We start from the raw sequence: 15,134 nt of genomic DNA, 5'->3' as shown, positions 1-15,134 counted from the left end.
TGACGACTGTCAAGACTTGTGTTCTGCTTCTAGGCTGATTATCTCGTCTTCTACCTCTCCAGTTTCCTATATTGTATCAATAAAGCCACTGGTTGACGAAACGTCCACAGAATCAGATACTCAAATACTGTACATGTGTAATTGATAATCTTGTTTGTATTACACACCACTGATACACACAATCTCCCCTATCCCTTTAAGCTACATAACATGTTATTACAGTTACCATATACAAGTGAGTTATCATTTGTGAATGCACATAGAGATGGACCAACCATAAAGACTTATAACTATTGTGATATATAAGTGTAAATTTGTACTTTAATTTGCACTAGGTAATTAAGTCAGATCCACAGACAAAGGACTATACACAATATACTCTTACAATGACTAGGATCAATTTGTACTATTAGTAATCAAACTGAACTAAGTAGTCAGTCAAATCGTCAGACAAGACTATTTAGACAAAAGACTAGATACTATAAATTACATCAGCCTTATATATTGTTAGTTTAAATAAACAAAAGTTTTTAAATAGCTTTAAAAAATCGTAACTGCAATCAGAACATTAATTTTGAGTAAGAAAATTTGTTAAGAGAACTATATCAGCTTAATTATAAAATTCCAGTGTAAACCTTGGTATTAGATACAAAGGAGTTTAAATATATGTGAGCAAACAATGGGATATATGAGAACTTTTCAGCCCTGGAACCTTGATTACTTCTCAGAAATGATCAAGGTCTCAGGACTAAAAATGTTTTCAAATATGTCCTAGTGTTATACTCATTCCTTTTTAAATCACTATTATAATCATGTTGGGCAATAATCTGCTAAATTATTAATGTACTGTTGCACAAAATACCTGGTAAATTAGCAATTTTTGTTATGCAATAAACCTGCTGAATTATGAACATGTAATAATAGATATATATTTTCTACATGAACAAATTATTCCAAATCTATATAGCAATGCTGTGTGTTTTTAATTAGTCAATTAAAAATAGATTACCTTATTAACATTACAAAATCTACAGAATATAAACGAGTCACAAACCATTCTTATATTTTTGTAAAATTTGTTCTTGTAGCAAAATACTCACGATAATTACAATAGTTAAATTATAATACATAAATTGGCACATATATCTAGCATAAAACTAGTCAATAAATTCAACAGTGAAAACTAAGTGCTAAACTGTATAAATTCAAACCCTGCATACTAATTTATAAATTCAACATTCATTACAAGTGTTAAACTGTATAAATTCAAATCTTCCATACTAGTTTATAAATTATCAAACGTAGCATACAACTAGTTTATAAATTATCAAATGTAGCATACAACTAGTTTATAAATTATCAAACCTAGCATACAACTAGTTTATAAATTATCAAACCTAGCATACAACTAGTTTATAAATTATCAAACCTAGCATACAACTAGTTTATAAATTATCAAACCTAGCATACAACTAGTTTATAAATTATCAAACCTAGCATACAACTAGTTTATAAATTATCAAACGTAGCATACAACTAGTTTATAAATTATCAAACGTAGCATACAACTAGTTTATAAATTATCAAACGTAGCATACAACTAGTTTATAAATTATCAAACGTAGCATACAACTAGTTTATAAATTATCAAACCTAGCATACAACTAGTTTATAAATTAACCCTATCATAAAAGTTTATAAATCCGCCAACTTAGCATAAAGCTTAGATAAATATTCAGACTTTACAGTGTATACCACTTACGCCACAGCATAGCTAAAACAGTAATGTGGTCGTTGTTCCTGGGATGTTGGACTGTGGTGGTGGTCACATCATGGCAACAGACCGGGCCACGGGGGCGCTGACCCCCCTGGAACTCTCTAGGTTTCTAACACAGCACCAGTAGCAGTCCACCACGATGAACTGAACCTGAAATTAAAAAAAAAAATCATGTGATTAGTTATTAGTGTGAATTATAGCACTGAAATTTGATGTCTTTTCAGTACTCGAAATATCAAATGCAAAAGTTACCCCGTTCTTATATAAATATCACATTTGAGGTAATTATAGTTGAGCAATCTTTAGCAATCACAATAAGTTAGGTGAGGTAGTTAAAAACTTGCATATATCACAGTTAAGAGCAATTAAAACAAAAAAAATGCATGTAAGTGTAGAGTAAGTTGTAATGTGTAACATGTTGTAGTGATGCACAAGCACATACGTTCTCATGCAGAAGAGTTCACATGTTCTCATGCAGGAGAGCTCACATGCTCTCACACACGAGAGCTCATATGTTCTCATGCAGGAGAGCTGACATGCAGTGTACAGGTAGAGTGGTGTTGTTTCAAGCGGGTAAGAGCACCCTGCTTGACAGGATGCTGTAACTGGTTTGTCTTTGGGTTCAGTTCCATTTTTCTTTTGATTCTGCTCCAGGTTGGTCATCAGGTGGTTTCGACGTTAGATGTTCAGGACAGGATATAAACGGTGCCTCCATTCTGCTGCTGGTAGATTTGTATTTGCTGCATCAACCTCGCCTGCTCCTGCCGTAGTTGTCGAACCTCCTCCTGCAGGCCATTTTTCTCTGCAGTAACAGTATCCAGCGCCTTCTGCATATCCAGTAGTCTCTGCTTTTGCAAGTCACGATGTCTCTTGGCATTCTGGGCGTTCTTGCGTTTCCTCTCCAACTCTTCATTTTCAAATGGGGTTTCAATTTCGTAAACTTTTGGCTTCTTGGGGCGTCGCCTGCGGGAAGGTCTGGCCTCATCTTGTGACTTGCGTTTACGTCCTCTCTTCTTGGGAGCTTCCTCGCAGAAGATGTCTGAAGGTGCCACTGCCCTCATATGCTCGAAGTTGAAGTCATCAGCTGCAGTGACGGGCATGGACTCCACTGTACTTGGAATGCTCACTTCTTCAATGCTCTGCACAGTACTTGGAATGGTGACCTCACTGGTGAACATCTGTGTTACAAAGGTTGGATTATCGAGGTCAGTATATGGGGTGTCTACCACAGATCCCAGGGTCATGGGTGGCACTGCCTTCAAAGTTGTATAGTTCACTATATCGTCAGATTGCCTTGAAGGCTCAGTCTGGGTGTCAGACTCAAGGTCACTACCTAGAATAAAACTGACCAGCCCACCTTCATCTGTCAGTTGATCCAAGTCAAACTCGATAACCTGTTCACTTTCATCACGTCCGTTCTGCGGTGCCATTTTGAAGATGTTGTTGGCCAGAAGGGATTCGATTTCTGGGAAGTTCTCCATTGAAATACTCTTCTGTTTTCTTTTGAAAGTTTCTCAGTACGGTTTTCCTCTATAAGCACAGATAACGTAGAGAAATAATGCAAAAAAATTGCGGTTCACAGTTGCGTGCTCACTCAACTTAGTCTGGGGATAATATGAGGAGCCGCGCCCCAGTGACTCCCTTATATAACCGTCGTGAGCTCACACAGCTTGCGTCACTACTTTGATACTCTCCGCCAATCAGAAGGCTCGTCTCATACCAGTCGCTCGAATCTAAGCTCTGGTTGGCCTAAATAAATGTACCAAACGTATAACTAGAGCCCAGGTGGCGCGCATGTCGCAGAGGAGTAGGAACCTAGGAACCGGAAAGCCTGAGTCATTCTCTTTTTTTTGGTCATGACGTCAAGGCATAGACTAAAAAGCAATATATTGATGTACTGTATTAATATTGACCCAGTAACAGAGTTGAACACAAATAGACATGCCCCCAAAAAATAAAAAAATCATGAAAGTAGATTTACCATAAAGAAAATTCGACAAATTTCGAAACAGCAAAAATGTCCTATTGTATTAAATTTCCTATTGTATTAATTCGGTCGTTAATACTAGACAATACTAGCTCTGTATATATGATAATGTACACACGTCAAGGATCAGTAACTTTATTTAGGTACAGGTACATAAGTACAATTACCATACATGGTAACATGTGAAATTTATCCAGAATTAACCAAAAAAGCCAGAAAAAGTGACTTATTTCCATGGACATCTGTCTTAAATAAAATACTACAAAGACCCCATTGGAAATAAGTCAGTTTGACTTTTGGGGGGTTATACTAGGTAACTTACACTATCTATCATAACTACTTATGTCTATCTGCGCCTAAATAAACTTGTTGGGTGATGGAGAACATGGCGAGGATCTTGCATCAGCCAGAGTCACGTAGACAAGGATCGTAATAGACAGGTCCGGCTTCTGTTAAAACACGTCTAGTACACGACAAGATTCTTCTGCTGCTGTTTATGTATGTTAATAAGTTTATTTAGCCACAGGTACACATAAGTACACTTACACAAGTTATCATACAGAGTAACATATGTGTAAATTACCCAGGAACCCCCCCCCCCAAAAAAAAAAAAAAAATGTCGGAGCGACTTCCATTGGGTCCTTATTGCTGACTACTTTTCTCTATGTATGTGATTTTATGCGATATTACTGTTTAAAATCATGGATAGGTAAGATACAGTGGGGCCCCTGAGAACAGTAAGATACAGTGGGGCCCCTGAGAACAGTAAGATACAGTGGGGCCCCTGAGAACAGTAAGATACAGTGGGGCCCCTGAGAACAGTAAGATACAGTGGGGCCCCTGAGAACAGTAAGGTACAGTGGGGGCCCTGAGAACAGTAAGGTACAGTGGGGGTCCCTGAGAACAGTAAGATACAGTAGGGGTCCCTGAGAACAGCAAGATACAGTGGGGACCCTGAGAACAGTAAGATACAGTGGGGGCCCTGAGAACAGTAAGATACAGTGGGGCCCCTGAGAACAGTAAGATACAGTGGGGGCTCCTGAGAACAGTAAGGTACAGTGGGGACCCTGAGAACAGTAAGATACAGTGGGGGCCCTGAGAACAGTAAGATACAGTGGGGCCCCTGAGAACAGTAAGATACAGTGGGGGCTCCTGAGAACAGTAAGATACAGTTGGGGCCCTGAGAACAGTAAGGTACAGTGGGGGCCCTGAGAACAGTATGATACAGTAGGGGGCCCTGAGAACAGTAAGGTACAGTGGGGATCCTGAGAACAGTGAGATACAGTGGGGTCCCTGAGAACAGTAAGATACAGTGGGGGCCCTGAGAACAGTAAGGTACAGTGGGGACCCTGAGAACAGTAAGATACAGTAGGGGTCCCTGAGAACAGTAAGATACAGTGGGGTCCCTGAGAACAGTATGATACAGAAGGGGTCCCTGAGAACAGTAAGGTACAGTGGGGACCCTGAGAACAGTAAGATACAGTTGGGGCCCTGAGAACAGTAAGATACAGTGGGGTCCCTGAGAACAGTATGATACAGTAGGGGTCCCTGAGAACAGTAAGATACAGTGGGGGCCCTGAGAACAGTAAGGTACAGTGGGGACCCTGAGAACAGTAAGATACAGTGGGGCCCCTGAGAACAGTAAGATACAGTGGGGCCCCTGAGAACAGTAAGGTACAGTGGGGGCCCTGAGAACAGTAAGATACAGTAGGGGTCCCTGAGAACAGTAAGATACAGTGGGGCCCCTGAGAACAGTAAGATACAGTGGGGCCCCTGAGAACAGTAAGGTACAGTGGGGGCCCTGAGAACAGTAAGATACAGTAGGGGTCCCTGAGAACAGTAAGATACAGTAGGGGTCCCTGAGAACAGTAAGATACAGTGGGGACCCTGAGAACAGTAAGATACAGTGGAGGCCCTGAGAGCAGTAAGATACAGTGGGGCCCCTGAGAACAGTAAGATACAGTGGGGGCTCCTGAGAACAGTAAGATACAGTTGGGGCCCTGAGAACAGTAAGGTACAGTGGGGGCCCTGAGAACAGTATGATACAGTAGGGGGCCCTGAGAACAGTAAGGTACAGTGGGGATCCTGAGAACAGTGAGATACAGTGGGGTCCCTGAGAACAGTAAGATACAGTGGGGGCCCTGAGAACAGTAAGGTACAGTGGGGACCCTGAGAACAGTAAGATACAGTAGGGGTCCCTGAGAACAGTAAGATACAGTGGGGTCCCTGAGAACAGTATGATACAGTAGGGGTCCCTGAGAACAGTAAGGTACAGTGGGGACCCTGAGAACAGTAAGATACAGTGGGGTCCCTGAGAACAGTATGATACAGTAGGGGTCCCTGAGAACAGTAAGATACAGTGGGGGCTCCTGAGAACAGTAAGATACAGTGGGGGCCCTGAGAACAGTAAGGTACAGTGGGGACCCTGAGAACAGTAAGATACAGTAGGGGTCCCTGAGAACAGTAAGATACAGTGGGGGCCCTGAGAACAGTAAGATACAGTGGGGGCCCTGAGAACAGTAAGATACAGTAGGGGGCCCTGAGAACGATAAGGTACAGTGGGGACCCTGAGAACAGTAAGATACAGTAGGGGTCCCTGAGAACAGTAAGATACAGTGGGGTCCCTGAGAACAGTAAGATACAGTGGGGGCCCTGAGAACAGTAAGATACAGTGGGGGCCCTGAGAACAGTAAGGTACAGTGGGGGCCCTGAGAACAGTAAGATACAGTAGGGGTCCCTGAGAACAGTAAGATACAGTGGGGTCCCTGAGAACAGTAAGATACAGTGGGGGCCCTGAGAACAGTAAGATACAGTGGGGACCCTGAGAACAGTAAGATACAGTAGGGGTCCCTGAGAACAGTAAGGTACAGTGGGGACCCTGAGAACAGTAAGGTACAGTGGGGGCCCTGAGAACAGTAAGATACAGTGGGGACCCTGAGAACAGTAAGGTACAGTGGGGACCCTGAGAACAGTAAGATACAGTGGGGACCCTGAGAACAGTAAGATACAGTGGGGACCCTGAGAACAGTAAGATACAGTGGGGACCCTGAGAACAGTAAGATACAGTGGGGCCCCTGAGAACAGTAAGGTACAGTGGGGTCCCTGAGAACAGTAAGGTACAGTGGGGACCCTGAGAACAGTAAGATACAGTGGGGCCCCTGAGAACAGTAAGATACAGTGGGGACCCTGAGAACAGTAAGGTACAGTGGGGACCCTGAGAACAGTAAGATACAGTGGGGGCCCTGAGAACAGTAAGGTACAGTGGGGGCCCTGAGAACAGTAAGATACAGTAGGGGTCCCTGAGAACAGTAAGATACAGTGGGGTCCCTGAGAACAGTAAGATACAGTGGGGGCCCTGAGAACAGTAAGATACAGTGGGGACCCTGAGAACAGTAAGATACAGTAGGGGTCCCTGAGAACAGTAAGGTACAGTGGGGACCCTGAGAACAGTAAGGTACAGTGGGGGCCCTGAGAACAGTAAGATACAGTGGGGACCCTGAGAACAGTAAGGTACAGTGGGGACCCTGAGAACAGTAAGATACAGTGGGGACCCTGAGAACAGTAAGATACAGTGGGGACCCTGAGAACAGTAAGATACAGTGGGGACCCTGAGAACAGTAAGATACAGTGGGGCCCCTGAGAACAGTAAGGTACAGTGGGGGCCCTGAGAACAGTAAGGTACAGTGGGGACCCTGAGAACAGTAAGATACAATGGGGACCCTGAGAACAGTAAGATACAGTGGGGACCCTGAGAACAGTAAGATACAGTGGGGACCCTGAGAACAGTAAGATACAGTGGGGCCCCTGAGAACAGTAAGGTACAGTGGGGGCCCTGAGAACAGTAAGGTACAGTGGAGACCCTGAGAACAGTAAGATACAGTGGGGCCCCTGAGAACAGTAAGATACAGTGGGGACCCTGAGAACAGTAAGGTACAGTGGGGACCCTGAGAACAGTAAGATACAGTGGGGACCCTGAGAACAGTAAGATACAGTGGGGACCCTGAGAACAGTAAGATACAGTGGGGCCCCTGAGAACAGTAAGGTACAGTGGGGGCCCTGAGAACAGTAAGGTACAGTGGGGACCCTGAGAACAGTAAGGTACAGTGGGGGACCCTGAGAACAGTAAGGTACAGTGGGGGCCCTGAGAACAGTAAGGTACAGTGGGGACCCTGAGAACAGTAAGATACAGTAGGGGGCCCTGAGAACAGTAAGGTACAGTGGGGACCCTGAGAACAGTAAGATACAGTGGGGCCCCTGAGAACAGTAAGGTACAGTGGGGACCCTGAGAACAGTAAGGTACAGTGGGGGCCCTGAGAACAGTAAGATACAGTGGGGCCCCTGAGAACAGTAAGGTACAGTGGGGACCCTGAGAACAGTAAGGTACAGTGGGGCCCCTGAGAACAGTAAGGTACAGTGGGGCCCCTGAGAACAGTAAGGTACAGTGGGGACCCTGAGAACAGTAAGGTACAGTGGGGACCCTGAGAACAGTAAGATACAGTGGGGCCCCTGAGAACAGTAAGGTACAGTGGGGCCCCTGAGAACAGTAAGGTACAGTGGGGACCCTGAGAACAGTAAGATACAGTGGGGCCCCTGAGAACAGTAAGGTACAGTGGGGACCCTGAGAACAGTAAGGTACAGTGGGGGCCCTGAGAACAGTAAGGTACAGTGGGGACCCTGAGAACAGTAAGGTACAGTGGGGGCCCTGAGAACAGTAAGATACAGTGGGGACCCTGAGAACAGTAAGATACAGTGGGGCCCCTGAGAACAGTAAGGTACAGTGGGGGCCCTGAGAACAGTAAGGTACAGTGGGGGCCCTGAGAACAGTAAGGTACAGTGGGGGCCCTGAGAACAGTAAGGTACAGTGGGGGCCCTGAGAACAGTAAGATACAGTGGGGCCCCTGAGAACAGTAAGGTACAGTAGGGCCCCTGAGAACAGTAAGGTACAGTGGGGGGCCTGAGAACAGTAAGGTACAGTGGGGGCCCTGAGAACAGTAAGGTACAGTGGGGCCCCTGAGAACAGTAAGGTACAGTGGGGACCCTGAGAACAGTAAGATACAGTGGGGACCCTGAGAACAGTAAGATACAGTGGGGACCCTGAGAACAGTAAGATACAGTGGGGCCCCTGAGAACAGTAAGATACAGTAGGAGTCCCTGAGAACAGTAAGATACAGTGGGGGCCCTGAGAACAGTAAGGTACAGTGGGGACCCTGAGAACAGTAAGATACAGTGGGGCCCCTGAGAACAGTAAGATACAGTAGGAGTCCCTGAGAACAGTAAGATACAGTAGGAGTCCCTGAGAACAGTAAGATACAGTTGGGGCCCTGAGAACAGTAAGATACAGTGGGGGCCCTGAGAACAGTAAGATACAGTGGGGGCCCTGAGAACAGTAAGATACAGTAGGAGTCCCTGAGAACAGTAAGATACAGTGGGGTCCCTGAGAACAGTAAGATACAGTGGGGTCCCTGAGAACAGTAAGATACAGTGGGGGCCCTGAGAACAGTAAGATACAGTGGGGACCCTGAGAACAGTAAGATACAGTAGGGGTCCCTGAGAACAGTAAGAAACAGTGGGGGACCCTGAGAACAGTAAGATACAGTGGGGGCCCTAAGAACAGTAAGACACAGTGGGGGCCCTGAGAACAGTAAGATACAGTGGGGGCCCCTGAAAATACAAGCATATATCAACACTACATTGTTAATACAGAAATAGGTGACACTGGAGTGTTTGTTGAGATCACAGTTATACAAAGCATTTGAGGGGCCCCTTCCAGGATAAAGATAAGATATATAGAATAATGTCTCATCACTGGCTAGATCCTCATTATACGTCTATCGTAGACATGTTTATTGCGTAGCTCTGGCTGGTAACCTTGAAAAAATTACATAGAACTGATAAATCACACGATCTGGCGTATTGGATAATTGAACTTAAATAATAAATAGCTGTTCTGAATCACTGGCTTCTTTTCAGCTCCAAGTCTGTAATATATTTCTCAGTTGTATATCTGTATCGTCTAAAGATAAATAATATATATAATGTATATATTGATTTCCTGGGATTGTTAGATATATGTTAAGGCATCATTAAATATCCCTCTGTATGTGTATGGCGACTATACACAGTGTGTAGTTATTTAATTCAAAATGCAGCTGCCTTATGTGTAATGTAACTACCTGTATATAGCCTAGCTAAATCAAGAATTATAATTAACATGGTGTAATCATGGAGGGGCGGCGGCCATGACACGTCCCGAGGCACCCTGTGCGAGGCTAGACATGTGTCCGTATCTTTGCTTTCTTCTGTTCGTTTCTCTTCATTGCTTTTAGATTTGTTGCATTCCTTCTTTTGCTCTTGTGTTGGTGTATGTCCTGGATGCTTGCACTGAATAAGGACTGTATTTTATACTTGAGGTGGGGCGAGTTGAGTGAGTTAAGCGAGAATTGGCAGTGAGAGTTTATAGTTGAGAGATGGATGGGGACAAGTCTGCTTGTGATACGCACACACGCACTTCCACACAACGTAGATACACTTACACACATGTACACTAAACCGTCTTTGTGTCTCCTATACATGTTGGCTAGAAATTCATACGTACATAGCACACGTAGGCTATACAGTCACAGGTACACAACACATAGGGGCCAGGAGCTATGACTCGACTCCTGCTAATTTTCATCCTATGTACATTATGTACACAAGACAGGATATAAGTTCCCATGTACACATGATACATCCTCATTTACATGTACACATCACGACACATACACACCATCGACCAGTGAAGAGGCGGGGCCAGGAGCTGTGAATCAACCCCTGCAACCACGATTAGGTGAGTACACACACACACACACACACACACACGAGGCAGGGCCAGGAGCTGTAAATCGACCCCTGCAACCACAACTATGTGAGTACACACACACGAGGCGGGGCCAGGAGCTGAGTCGATCCCTGCAACCACAACTGAGTACAACTACGTGAGTACACACACACACACACACACGAGGCGGGGCCAGAAGCTGTGACTCGACCCCTGCAACCACAACTAGGTGAGTACACACACGGACAATATCACACTGGTTTTAGTTGGTTACTCAAGATTAAATCTACACAATGTACATGATTATTGTCCATAATATGCGTTCCTTCAAGACCATTGTTATATTGTGTGTGTGTGTACCTAAAACCTAGGTGCAAGTTACAGCAGTACCAACACATTACGTACACAAACACGCACACAAACACAGTCACCAACATATCTACACAAACACACGCGAGGCCAGGAGCTGAGATTTAACCCCAGCAACCACATGTAGGTGGCTGGATTGTCTCTCTGGACACACCAGCTGGGGTTCTCCATCCATCTCACTGATTGCTCCTGATGAAGCATTCCATTTACAACATGAAAGGCCTAAGAACATCATTCTCTCTCTCTCTCTCTCTCTCTCTCTCTCTCTCTCTCTCTCTCTCTCTCTCTCTCTCTCTCTCTCTCTCTCTCTCTCTCTCTCTCTCTCTCTCTCTCAAGTCACATTGACTTCATTAGGCTATTTTTGGTTAAATCTGCATAAGTTACCATAGGCGAATGTCTGTAATACTTATATTCCCATTTTAAACATTGCACAAATCTGTACTGCTACTGCCTCTCTAAAAAATATATATATTTTATGATCAGATTTATCTTATCATCTATTTATAACCAACCAGTATATCTCGTACAGTTTTCTGTGTAAAATTTATTGACTTGTTCGTTGTGATGTCGTCATTCTTCTGTCCAGTCTGGAATTGTCATCTTTAATGAGGCAAAAGGCACAATACTGGAACAATACTGGTACAATACTGGAACAATACTGGTACAATACTGGAACAATGCTTGTACAATACTGGTACAATACTGGAACAATACTGGTACAATACTGGACCAATACTGGAACAATACTGGTACAATACTGGTACAATACTGGACCAATACTGGCACAATACTGGAACAATACTGGTATATATAAGATGCCAGATATACTAAGCAAATTTCCTAAATTTGTAACAGATAAGTGAACTGTAGATAGGTAGATATAAATCCATATCTACACCTGTTAACCATTTTGGAACCTAGTTACTAGGCGTTTTGTGTATCCATATGCTCTTGCGCTACCGTCCACAGGATGGATATGGTGTGCACAATAAACTAGCCACTTCGGTGGCAAAATCTAATCTGAAATCTACTGGTACAATACTGGAACAATACTGGTACAATACTGGACCAATACTGGTACAGTACTGAACCAATACTGGTACAATACTGGACCAATACTGGTACAATACTGGACCAATACTAGTACAATACTGGACCAATACTGGACCAGTACTGGTACAGTACTGAACCAATACTGGTACAATACTGGACCAATACTGGTACAATACTGGACCAATACTAGTACAATACTGGACCGATACTGGTACAATACTGGACCAATACTGGTACAATACTTGACCAATACTGGAGAAATACACAACCTGTACATGAGAGGAACTTCCAACAATATAAAGGAGGGGGTTGGAATATTGTGTGTTAGGAGGGACGCTAAGCTATCGTATTTGAGCGCCTCTACAAAGACAGTGGTTATGTGTGAGTTATGTGGTGAAAGTGTTGAGTGATACCTGGGGTGAGTTCCAGGGGTCAACGCCCCCGCGGCCCGGTATGCGACCAGGCCTCGTGGTGGATCAGGGCCTGATCAACCAGGCTGTTACTGCTGGCCGCACGTAATCCAACGTACGAACCACAGCCCGGCTGGTTAGGTACTGACTTCAGGTGCCTGTCCAGTGCCTGCTTGAAGATAGCCAGAGGTAATCCCCCTGATGTATGCTTGGAGGCAGTTGAACAGTCTTGGGTCCCTGACACTTGTGAGTTCATTACCTTTGTACCCTGTTTAGCTATCAAAACTTTGGGGCCCAGTCCCTGGACCCATTATGTACCTCTGTGATCTTTTGACTACCACCCACAGGATGGGTATGGGGTGACTACCACCCACAGGATGGGTATGGGGTGACTACCACCCACAGGATGGGTATGGGGTAGCTACCACCCACAGGGTGGGTATGGGGTACATAATAAACATATTAAACTAACTTTTTTTTAGGGTTTTTCTTTTTGGGGCACCCTGCCTTGGTGTACCAAAAGAACCTTAGAAAACTTACCTAACCTGATTATAACAAGCACAATTTAATTTAGCATAATCCAAGTAAATATATTGCAGATAAGTTTACAATAATTTAATAATAAACAAACACAATGAAATATATTTTTTTCGTTAGGTTCAGAATGATTTTTTCGAAATTGTTGCATACACAAATTTTCGCTTGTCTTATTCGGCAAGAAGACCGGTGCTATTTAAGCCAAAAATCACAAGTTTTACCTATTCAGCACGACATATATATATTGTTCATGAAGTTATCATTAACATAATTAGCCACAATATGCTGCATGATATTGAAAAGAATTATTTGTGTATTTGTCCAGTCTACACTTAATGTTATCATGGGAATGTACAGATTTAAACACGGTTTAATCCTCAAAATTAAAAATGATTAAGGAACTGGAGTTACGAAGGTTGAATACTGGCAAGACTAATCAAAGTAGGCTAAAATAATGAGAACAGTGCTTAAACAATACTAGAACTAAGGAATGTAGCAGGTTAGTAATAATAATAGTGTGTGTAGAGCACTGTAGACTGAATGTAGAGTTTAGGGGTTATGTTAGGTTATGTTAGGTTAGGTTAGGTTAGGCTAGGTTAGGTAAGATAAGGTAAAGTTTGTCAGGAAGCAGGACATGTGTTTCCTGACGCGGGTTTTAGTCATGATGACCTGCTACTAGAGCTTTTGGTCATCTGACCGAGGCCTTCCACTGGCTTACCCCTCCACCACTTTAATAGTTATGGCTATGTCTGTGGAGGGTGGATAAATGTATCTTTCCTAGCAATAGGAAAAATTCTCCTGACGAGGGTCATAATAACCTTAAACAAGTGCTCACATCTTTTTTGACTTACTTTGGGCCAAATTGTTATAATTGTTACAATTGATAAATATAACATTAAACACAATATGGGTTTTTATTGTTACTAAGCTATCGTGAATATCTATCATCTCCTCCCCTTAACTAACCAATAATCATCCTTGAGACTAACACAGTGAACAGATTGCCTGGGAACCCTGCTGATAACCATGACCGTAGCTAATTTTTTGTTATTGTAACACAATACAGACACGTCGATAAACTCTCCTCTTGCCATAGCATCCGAGGGAGCCATCACACACACAGAGTCATCCATAAACAGGTAAGTCAGTGAGTTTATTCAGGTATACACAAATACAGTTCCATAGATTATTATACATTGCAGCATATGTGTAGAGAACCTGGGATAACCCAAAAAAGTCAGAGTGACTTATATCCATTGGAGTCCTTTGAGTAATCTCACACATACACACAGGCCTATAACTACATAATCTCACACATGTATACGGGAGTAGTTAAGTAATTCCCCCACACACATGGCTACAATTATGGTAATGTTATCCACACGCAGGCACAACTAGTGGGGAACACACCCTCCTGTCATCTCATCACTGCACCAATATACACTGATGTATATAAGAGCATCGTTCACTGTATGTATGATGTGAGTCTTGGTCGTGCACGCTCTGAGGACTACAAAGGTTAGTCGTTCCTCCAGGACATTTATATATGTGTAGTGAATACTGATATTTGATGGACCAGACACCAACAACACTACTAGACACCGCCAGGTTGGTAAACTGTCTTTTAAATGCGGTATTTTCAGCTTTTCGACTCATTATTGAGTCGAAAAGTTGAAAATACTGCAAGTGGGAAAGATTTTGTAAGTGATGGAATATAACAGACGTTTTCGTGTGAAAAATCAATCACCACCATAGTAACAGCCTGGTTGATCAGACCCTGATTCACCATGAAGCCTGGTCTTAGATCGAGCCGCGGGGGCGTTGACCCCCCGAAACCCTTTCCAGGTAAACTCCGCTTCACACACGGAGGGCCCGGGTTCGATTCCCGGCGGGTGGAAATTTCGACACGTTTCCTTACACCTGTTGTCCTGTTCACCTAGCAGCAAATAGGTACCTGGGTGTTAGTGGACTGGTGTGGGTCGCATCCTGGGGGACAAGATTAAGGACCCCAATGGAAATAAGTTAGACAGTCCTGGAGTTTACCTGGAGTTTACCTGGAGAGAGTTTCGGGGGTCAATGCCCCCGCGGCCCGGTCTGTGACCAGGCCTCCTGGTGGATCAGCGCCTGATCAACCAGGCTGTTGCTGCTGGCTGCACGCAAACCAACGTACGAGCCACAGCC

General features: G+C 43.8%; 2 protein-coding genes across 6 annotated transcripts in view; one reads left to right on the top strand and one right to left on the bottom strand.

Annotated features, from left to right (window-relative positions):
• Positions 1-1,946: 1,946 nt before the first annotated feature.
• Positions 1,947-3,400, bottom strand: LOC128686965 (uncharacterized). Its single transcript, XM_070082685.1, has one exon. The coding sequence runs from the start codon at positions 3,256-3,258 to the stop codon at positions 2,464-2,466; it is 795 nt and encodes a 264-aa protein (XP_069938786.1). The 5' UTR covers positions 3,259-3,400; the 3' UTR covers positions 1,947-2,463.
• A 10,538-nt stretch (positions 3,401-13,938) lies between these two features.
• LOC128686962 (multidrug resistance-associated protein 1-like) overlaps positions 13,939-15,134 on the top strand; it is a 75,200-nt gene continuing 74,004 nt past the window's right edge. For 3 of the 5 annotated variants that reach the window (XM_070082684.1, XM_070082678.1, XM_070082677.1), the window contains exon 1: positions 14,369-14,471. In XM_070082684.1, the coding sequence (XP_069938785.1) occupies positions 14,426-14,471 (46 nt within the window). In that variant the 5' untranslated portion in view covers positions 14,369-14,425. Of the gene's footprint in view, positions 14,093-14,368; positions 14,562-15,134 lie in introns of those variants that run through there. The other 2 variants (XM_070082681.1, XM_070082679.1) reach the window with 2 other exon arrangements.

This window comes from Cherax quadricarinatus, chromosome 7, assembly GCF_038502225.1.
Source record: "Cherax quadricarinatus isolate ZL_2023a chromosome 7, ASM3850222v1, whole genome shotgun sequence".
NCBI lineage: Eukaryota > Metazoa > Arthropoda > Malacostraca > Decapoda > Parastacidae > Cherax > Cherax quadricarinatus.
This window is presented reverse-complemented; position numbering and strand designations above follow the sequence as displayed.